At 39.4% G+C, this 9,875-nt stretch overlaps 1 protein-coding gene across 3 annotated transcripts in view; it reads right to left on the bottom strand.

Annotated features, from left to right (window-relative positions):
• Positions 1-2,108: 2,108 nt before the first annotated feature.
• LOC144632790 (unconventional myosin-XV-like) overlaps positions 2,109-9,875 on the bottom strand; it is a 57,806-nt gene continuing 50,039 nt past the window's right edge. For all 3 annotated transcript variants that reach the window (XM_078491517.1, XM_078491514.1, XM_078491516.1), the window contains exons 52-60: positions 9,713-9,809; positions 7,870-8,030; positions 7,671-7,736; positions 7,084-7,157; positions 6,608-6,741; positions 6,357-6,406; positions 5,723-5,806; positions 4,978-5,112; positions 2,109-4,395 (exon numbers count right to left, since the gene is read on the bottom strand). In XM_078491517.1, the coding sequence (XP_078347643.1) occupies positions 4,279-4,395; positions 4,978-5,112; positions 5,723-5,806; positions 6,357-6,406; positions 6,608-6,741; positions 7,084-7,157; positions 7,671-7,736; positions 7,870-8,030; positions 9,713-9,809 (918 nt within the window). In that variant the 3' untranslated portion in view covers positions 2,109-4,278. The remainder of the gene's footprint in view (positions 4,396-4,977; positions 5,113-5,722; positions 5,807-6,356; positions 6,407-6,607; positions 6,742-7,083; positions 7,158-7,670; positions 7,737-7,869; positions 8,031-9,712; positions 9,810-9,875) is intronic.

Here is a 9,875-nt window from a genome sequence, read left to right as displayed (position 1 = left end):
AACGCAATTTGTACTGGTACAAGTCTTTAGGCGCTAATATTAATTAAACCTAAACCGATTAACAATTAACGCAAATTTGTACTGGTACAAGTCTTTCACACACTAAAACGTTGCTAATCATTTCTTGACAATTGATTATTTCTGCTGAGTTGCACAATTTAGAATTGCAACACAGGCAGACAAGTCTCTGTGTTTGAGACCGCATGACGTAATTTGTAACGATTGACCTCCGCTTGAGTCAACTGATCGTGAGAAATGCTTCATAAAATACTGAATTTCGCATCTTTTCATCCCAAACTTTGATCTACTCTAAGCTAGATAAATAAAGTTCACTTACCTTTCGTCTTTTGTGTGATCTTTTGTGTTTTTATGGCGTTTTAGAGGCCGTTAATTCCTCACTAGTCGTCACCGCCCCCGATGCGGAATTCAGTATTTTATTAAGCATTTCTCACGATCAGTTGACTCAAGCGGAGGTCAATTGTTACAAATTACAAATTACAAGTTAGAAATGGCACGTGTAGCCGTAAGTTAAAGAATAACGCGAGGAGAAGCGGCTTTTGGTAGTATCCAAACGAAAATTTACTTCTCAATGTGGGGTTAAGATTGCGTGACGAGGCAAAAGGTAACTCTGTCGTGCGTAACCTTTATCGGAAACCCTGCATTAAGCCGAGTAGAAATCTTTCTAACTCGAAAGGAAACAACTATTTCGATTAAAAGCAAACGTCAAAGTTTACCATTTTTAACCAAGCCAAAGTATATGAGTCGCAAAGTACCCAGCCGTCGCGACTGACAAATACAGCATTTCCTCCTTGAACGTAACTGAAAGACGTTTGAATTCTTCCATGATATGTTCGAACAACAATGCCCAGGATAAACCTTCTACTTATACTAAAATCATGCAAAAAAGTCGATATCTCGAAGAGATCTTTGATCTGTATTTTGTTCCCAGTCCTATTCGGTTGTGCCGATCGGTCGATCGTAACAGGTTCCTCAAAACTTTTGATGCGAAAAGCTCGATTTACCGCTTCAGATACGGAAACTGCCAGTTCTAATGTGTGAAAATTATTTTTTGTCAGACATCGAGACAAGACTCTATAGCGAGCTAGACGGTGCACCCAGGACTACGGCCAGAACTCCACGAGTACCCCCTCCCCTCCGGGTTTTTTATTGTAATTTCTGAAAGTATCGACAGGATAAACACCACAGTGGAATTCTAAAATTATATATCGGCCTGTTGTCAAACAGGAGCCTCCCCCCCCCCTCCATCCTTAAAATCTTGCATAGCACGCTGGGCGAGTCAGCAGGGCACGGGTTGGGGTTTCGAGAGAGAAGACAGAATGATCTATCTGAGTACTTTGGCTCAGCGTCCTTAGCTGCAAAGCAAAAGGTAAGTAAACACATGCATGCGTGGAATCTGCAGTGAGAAAAGATCTGCGTTTATTTGTGGGGTCGCCTAATTTAAAGGGGCTATGTCACGCAGTTTTAGGTAACTTCGGCACTGACAACTGTTCATGAAACATCACAATAACGGCTTAAAACTTCAGAACCCAAAATAAACACAGAAAGGCTAAAAAGGGGCTTGGATGGGCAAACTTGAAAAACGTCGGTCCGACCTTTTTCAAGTTTATCTCAATTTGCGCATGAAAGTCTCATTTACAATGCTCGAAAATGATCCCTGTTTGTTATGTAGCCTTGATTTTGCCAATAAAAGACTTTTGCTATGCCAATTTCAAGTTTAGAGCTCTTGTGTTTTCCTGCCCCTTTCTCTTGTGGCAAGCGCGCTGGACTCCGGATTGAGCAGTCCGGGTTCAAGCCCTGGCCGATGTCATTGTGCTATGTTCTCGGGCACTGAAGACACTTTCCTCTCGCAGTGCACCTCCCCTCCTAGGTGTATAATTGGGTACCGCTGAATTTAATGCTGGGAGGGGGGGGGGGGTGTAACTTTCCAATGGACTCGCGGAAAAGAAATACTCCTAGTTTCCATGCTACTGAAAACCGGGATAAGCTCCAACCTGATGGGCCATTTGGTAACATAACATTAAGGGTAAATAAAGAGACGCGTCTGGCGTTGGCAACAACGTCGGTAATAAAACAAACAAGACAGCACATTTTAGGTTAATAATTGTATTTAATGTCTACGTATGAAATATTTGTTTCTTGTTGAAACTTTTAAGTGATTTATAGTGTCTTTGGAGTTTGCAATACAAACTGTAGACACAATTCATTGGACGGTACATTTGGAAAACTAATATGTTACGATGAACCTTTCTTACACACTAGTTATATGATTAACAACATTTTATATTACTCTTCAATCTAATTGAAATTTATTTCAATTACATTAGCTAACCACTGTGTCAAACTAAGTATTCTGACGTATAATGCCACATCATTTTTAATTGCATTGTTCTGACGGCAAATATAATAATTTATGTTTACGCGAAAAAAAATTCGTACTACAAATTGTTGAATTGTAGAATTTTACCCTTTGGGCTAGTTTGGGTAAATTGCTAATTAAATTTGTAATTCTTTTCTCAAGCAGTTCTACAAACTAATGAGAAACTGTTAAACTAAGAACTGTTTTGCAAAAGATACAAACGATACATATACATTTTTTTCAACAAACTAGTTAATATGTAAAATTAGTTACTTTCAATTTACTTCCTTATATAAGGGTAGTAAATTAAATACCCTGTAAATTAATTAAAAAAATAATTTGTGTTGGTAAGTCTCGATCGCCGCTGTACTTGCGTATAAAGATCGCGGGCGCATTTCCTAGTCACGTGCCTATAAGCTTGGAAACCTCGCCAAAAGACAGATTTTGGTCAAAACCTTTCTTTTCACACCGAATTTTTGTTTTCTTTGTTTCCTTTATAAGTGTGAATTTGTGAACATTTACTTCAGATTTCCTTCTTTGTGCGATTTATTTTTGGCATAATCAAAACCTCATAACATGAAAGGGTCCTCATCGACTAAAAAGAGATCAAAATTGTTGCAAGATTACTTTAGGATTCCAAAAAATACACGAACAAGTTATAGGTCACGCTACAAAACAGTTTTTGAGTTTTTGAGCGTGTTCTCAACGACGAATGAAAAAGAAATCAATTGTCAATAGAAAATTCAGTATACTACAAACCAGTTAACATAAAAATACAAAAAAGAGGGATTTTAAATGTTTCATCTGCATAAAATGCCTGTTACAAATGAAAAAAAAAAAAGAAACACTTAAATTTTCCCACGTTTTTGGCTAAACTACAAAATAGCAAAAAAAAAACCTCAACATCGCCAAACAACAAGAACAAAATTATTGTGCTTCTGAGCCTTTATCTGAGCAATCACACAACGCCCTTTTCCGAAAAGGCGTTGCCTGAAGACCCTAACAATGGCTGTTAAGGAGGTTAAAAACTGACTGGTTAAGAAATATATGCAATAATACGCTTATCGGCCTGTGACGTTTCCAAACTTTCTTACAATATCACAAAACACGTAAAGTAACTTGTCAACAGCCTAACAAGAAATACATTTCGAGGATTAAATTCATGGCATAAAAAAATTGCTTTTTGGTTATTATACATCTTTATATTTTCTCACTGCCCGTATACACCTTAGAGCAAAAATATTTTGAAGTTCTATTTCTACTACACTCTATTTTCGATTCAAATTTATGTACACGTATACCGAGTAAATAGACAAATTTCGTGGAAATATTATTTGTTCACCAATTTGAACAGACATACATTTAAAACCTCTGTGGGGCTGCACAAAGTAGAATTCTGTCAATTCTAGTTGATGAGGTTTGGATTTACGTTGCCTCCTGTGCAGGCAACTCCCTTTGTTACGGAAGAGAGACTGGAACAGACGGAAAAGAGTCTGGGACCAAGCAAAAGAGAGACTGGGGATGAGCAAAAACAGACAAGGGGGAGAGGGAGAAAGGAAAAGCGCGCTCATTTCTTTTTCCCGGACTCACTCGTCCCCAGTCTTCTTCTCTACTAGTCGCAGTTTTCTCTCTTCCCCTCTGCTACCACAGGAATCCCAATAATTATTAAGAATTAAAAGGAGTACTCTGTGAAGAAGGCAAGGATTTACGCGAGATAAAAATTATAGCTTCCCGATTTCGAAAAATATGTGAATCTTACTAATATTTACGACAGCTGTGGTACACGTATTTGTATAGAATACTCTCTATACTTCTCTTCCACGTTCGAATATTAACTCAGCGTGACGACAGTTTCGGCCCTGGACCTTCAAGGGCCTTTAAGGTCCTCTTTTGGTAGGTGCTTACATCCTTTGGGACTCCTGTTGGGATCTCATCACGCCTGCTAAACCTTGACCCTCCTGTTTTGCCGATGAATGCATTGCGACATACTTATAGATAAGATTGGAAATTTCTTTTGCCTGGAAGATAAAAACCAGATAAAGAATCTGTTACTCTCTACCTTAAACTAACAGCTAATCAAAGGTTAGCCGAACCATAAAACACCGAAAATATGAAGCACTGACATGGGTTATTGATCAAGCTTGTACTGGCCATTTCATTTTTGGCATGTTCATAAATCGAGATGTAGTCAAGGTCCATACTCACCCCCTCCTCCCCCCCCCCCCCAAAAAAAAAACAACAACAGCAACGAAACATCGTCAAGTTGGGAGGAGCACGAATGGCATAGTGGCGAGAACACCCCACACCCCCCTCCACCAATGTGGTCCGAGTTCTATTCCCGGGACCCGGCGTCATATGTGGCTTGGTATCTTATTGTTGGTTCTCTTCCTTACTCCAAGGGTTTTTCTCCGGGAAACCCGGTTTTTCTACCTCCAAAAAAAAACAACTCTTCTAATTCCAATTGATTCGATCCTAGAATCAGTGGGCAAAGAGCCACTCTGTGGATATGCCACTGCAAATTCCCATTTGTTATTATACACTTACTAAGTTGTGTAGACCAAACCTAAGAGTCTGTAACGTTTTGAATGCACTGTATATACCTGTGATGTCTCCATTCGAGTGACTTTCTGCATCATCGCACTTCCAATTTTCAGATCCAAGAACTGCCTCTTCTTGTCCGAGATTAAAAGACGCGTGGATATTATGCTCATGAACGGCTCGCTTAGCAAAGTTTGCTGTGAAGATATCAACACCAAGACAGATACACATGATTAAATCTGATTTTTTTATTGTAATGGTTAGAGACATACAACACTGCAAGGCTAGAACTAATTTTTTTCAGTTGAAAGGACATATGTCCTACTAAGACACCATCTTGGTCGGACAAAACAAAATTGTGGTATTCGACGTTGCCATAAAATGATTTACGATCAAAAAATTGTCCGGTCATCATGTCCGATCACACTTGGGATTTCGTCGGACATTAGCAATTTTTGGTCGGCCAATGCCGATGACCGACTGTTATTTGCAGCCCTGCACTCGTATCCAATTTTGGAAATGAAAAACAGAAATCAGTCGGAGAAAAATTTGGGAAATCAAATGGGTAAAACGCAAAGCCCAGTTTACACGTTCCGATTTGTCGGCCCAATTTGGCCCAAATGTTTTAACAATGAGTTCAGAAATTAAAATCAGCTCGATTTAGTGAAACAGATTTTACAAATCGTGCCCGACTTTTTTCCCTCGCGATACTAATAAAACAAAGAAATCGGGCTGAGAAATTGTAGCGTGTATCTGCTTTAAGCCAGTGGTAATGGAACAAATCGTTTCACTCGCTCACACACTTACCACTGTTGTGTGACTCAAGAAATGAACCCCAGTCCTGTTAACTGCTAAAATACAGTCTCCTGATACAGCGGGGTGACTGCATTTCTGGAAACAAACAAATGAATATGCAGTTAAGCAAACGAAGCAAAAACGAGAATCGTGCAAAAAGAGAGCAGCAAATAAAATTGAAAACACTGCTGAAAAAACAATGAAAAACGGCAAAAAGTGTTCTGCAATGAATATAAAGAACTCATACGTCAATTATCGCAAACCAAATTAAACCGATAAAAAGTGTCAAGTGGAGCGACTTGGCTATTTACACTGGGGGTCAACCATTATACTTCTGAGGGGGCGGGGGAAATATCCTCAAGCACACGTGTGCAAGAAAAAAATTCCTGCGCAAGACCATTGACCCAAACAAATTCACGTATGAATAGTGGGTTGGAAAAAAAAAATCGTGCCCACACCAAATCGTCCCCCCCCCACCCACAGAGTAAAATGGTTGGCCCTTAGCGCAACTGCGGTGTTACAACTCTTACTAGAAGTCAGAACTAAGAAATAGAGCCTACGGTTTACAGTTTAGCTCCCTCAGCACTCAGCCACGCTTTCTGTTGAAATAGAAATTGTACGATATATAAACCTTGAAAACACTCACCTTTACTTCAAAGAATGTTGATCCAAAATACGGCCACTTGGTGACAGTTTCTGCAAGAAAAGTAAAAAATTAATTTTACTGTCGGACACATGTTTATATGGCATTTTTTATATGGCATAAAAAAGTCTGCAGCGCCGGGGTGAGAATTAGCTTGCCTACATTAACTTTAATTTAAAGAGTCTATGTTTGCAAAGAAAGAAAAAATCGCAAACACCAAGGTAAGTAAAACGTCTATAGCCGTTTTTACGCACCAAGGAATCTCCTTCGTGCTTGATGAGGAGTGAGCGTGTGACAGCTTCTGAAGTGATCTTGTATGAGCATAAGCCACTGCTGGGGTCGTAGCTTCTCCTGCATTCCTCTCGGTATCAGTGACTCTACTTCAGAACTGAATGAAAACAAACATACAACAAGCTTAGCTCAGTCGGGGGAATAAGAGCCGGTTTTTGCTAATCTTCGTGGAAGCACTCGAAGAACTTCCGAATCATTTCATCCAATCAAATACTAGCGCGAGCGCTCACGCCTACTCCGAAATCAATCGCGCGTACAAAACGTCATGTTGCTTAGCAACTTCTGGGACGAAAACCGCGGGCTCATTCACTTCTCGGAGAAGTGATGTCGCCATCAACTGTCAGTTGTTCCCCCGACTTAGCTAGCGGAACCCTTATTAATAAAAGACTTTGAAAAACAAAGAGATAATCACACAAACTTGACAAGAAATCCAACATACTTGTTTGCCGGAGTAGTCGATCTGTCACGGGCCCGATATTGAAGTGCTCCGAGTTCAGCGATCTGGTTCTGAAACTGAAGATGAAAGCAAAGTATTGAGTTCAAAACAGTCTTTAAGGGATGTGTCACGGCTGAGTTTAGTCTTTAAGTTTTGCCAAATACTCGCTTTGAAACTTAATGTTAGAGCGAAAATATAAACCTCTATGGATCTGAATGACAAAACCATAGCTTTATTATAAACAAATATATCTCCCAGGTGTTATAATTAAAAGTTACAAACAAACGAAATGAACTTTGAAAACTGTCCAGCCTAACAGTTTTTTTTTTCAAAAACTCATATCGCAATCTATTTTACTCTTGTTCAATTTTTGTCCATCCGTACCTTCTTTTGTACTTGCTGAGTTACTGTAACGTCCCTTCACTGTCTTAATTGGTTATTTTTATACCTTACTTAATTTAGTCCAGTTTTTTCGTTTATAAAAACTTCGCTAAAATCCGTGAAACGGTTTCTTTTAACTTTTCTGTAGGAACTTGCAGCTTGATACTAAGAGAGCAATGAAGAGGACACAATATGATCCACAGTTTTACCTGAGCATCGCCAAATGATCGCCCATGTGTTGCTAGCAAAAAGCCCGCCATGAAGTCTGGCAACACCTGCAGAAAGAAGATAAATTCATACGGGTTTATAACAATCTTTTCTCATTCAAAACAAAACTGCATTGATTTTTGGAGTGGCCTAGTAACGACTTTGGAAAAAAACTTGCAAAACCTGTCTGACCAGTTTTACCTGATGGTAAATGACGCTGACCAGCAGCTCATTGTCAAGTCTCAGGCCTTGTAGCCACAACACACGGCGGAAACACAAGCTGAAAGCGAATTGCTGTCTCTCCATAGAACTAACCACATCCATTATGTAATCTGTCGTCTGAACTGGCACCATCACATTTTCTGTCACAGAAAAAAAAAAGTTGAAAACAACACAACACAAAAACAAGAAATAAAACAAGTCTGACATTCGCACTTTACTTAAGACTCCTTTAGCAAACACGCAAGACGGGTTTCTTTTTGCAAACTTTCTACCACTTCCACAGTTACTCTTGCGAAGGACAAGAGAACAGTAAACCAACTAGAACTCCAAAAAAGGCTGGAAGGCTAGGCTAGAAGTAAATGAGACTCGCTGCCTGAAATGGTGAACAGACAGACAGACATACATACAGCCAGAATGACGGAGGGACAGACAGACAAACAAACAAACAAGCCGACAGAGAAACAAACAGACAGACAGCAAAATAGATGGATGGACGGGCAGACAGACAGAATGAGAGACAGGCAGACAAAAAATCTTCGCTCTAGTTGGTGAAAGCAAGATAAGATTTATCTAATCAGTTAAACAATGATCAAATAACAATATTTATTTTTTTCCAAGAGGGCACGGTAACGAATCCTGCAATCTGATTGGTTCTTAGCGCGGGCAAGATTCTCCTATCTGTGCCCGCTTCCACGGGCCACGGTAACGGTTTCGTGAGTTTAATTTCGCGGCGAGACGAACTAGTCCATGACAGTTTTGCTCTCCAAAATCGATGTTGTTGCTCACCAACCGTTGCTAAATTTGTATGGGAAAATTAGCAGTGGAATAAAAGGCCTTGAAGTTCTCCAAAAGGCGAGTATTCATGATCTTTATTGACAAAATGAAGTTATAGTTTTATGGTCGTGGTTTGTCGATCGATGTTTGTGCATTTGCACTGATTTTCACGCCATTGCGGTTAACTGCAAGTCGGCGGGTATACAGACTCGATTTATCCGTTCAAAGACCTTGCTTTTCTGCTACTTTTCTCCAAAAACGGATACTGCTTATCGCCATTCAAGAAAATGAGATGCTTTATTAAAAAACGGTCAAATTAATTCTCGTAATATTGTGCCGTGTGTAGGCGACCAAACTACACATTTCAGTTTCATTCAGTTTCACTTTCGCAAACTTTTTGTCAAAACAGAATACTGTGGGAATGAACACAGAGGTTTTTGACTCGTTAAATACAAATGTAAATAGCTGGAAAATATGTGTTGTAAGTGCTTTCCAGTCCGAAAAGTAAGTTTAATTAACTGAAAGAACTCACAAGCCGAAATGGAGTTCAAAGTGTTTCGCGACTCGCTGATTTTTTATGCTCTGTTTTGGTTCTACATTGTGCTTTTTATTATTTCAGATGCTTTTTTCTTGCTTTTCTGATGAACTTTTCCTTGAGTAATGTTCATTTTAGTGAATTTAATTTGTTTGGCGGTAAGCTCTTTAATATAGCAGTGAATATAGCAAATGAATCATTCTTCACTCTTGCCGTAGACTCACTAGGATGCGCGCAGATAATACAAACACATTTTGCAAGAAAATTTTTGTAGGTTTTTTTTAATCAAACACATTAGAGGTAGGAAAAAAAATAAATAAGTTATTTACCGGCTTAGGGTCAGTCCGTATAGTGAAAAACTGTGACCTCGGCCTTGAAAATGCTGCCCTCGGCCTGCGGCCTCGGGCAGCATTTTCAGACCTCGGTCACAGTTTTTCACTATACGGACCTCCCAGCCGGCAAATAACATATATAACTTTCGAAACAATTCACATGTCCTGAATATCAACTTACGTCCTTCCATGAAGGTGAACAGCCCATACTCCTTGTAATGATTCTCTGACATTAAATCCATGTCACCACACATTTCCTTGATGACGTCATAACCAGTCTAGAAAAAGAATCGAGTTGAGTTATAAGAACATTTGAAGCTCAACGCATGCCAACTGTTCTTTTC

The sequence above is a fragment of the Oculina patagonica genome, chromosome 12 (assembly GCF_052425735.1).
Source record: "Oculina patagonica isolate OP01 chromosome 12, crgOcupat, whole genome shotgun sequence".
Taxonomy (NCBI): domain Eukaryota; kingdom Metazoa; phylum Cnidaria; class Anthozoa; order Scleractinia; family Oculinidae; genus Oculina; species Oculina patagonica.
This window is presented reverse-complemented; position numbering and strand designations above follow the sequence as displayed.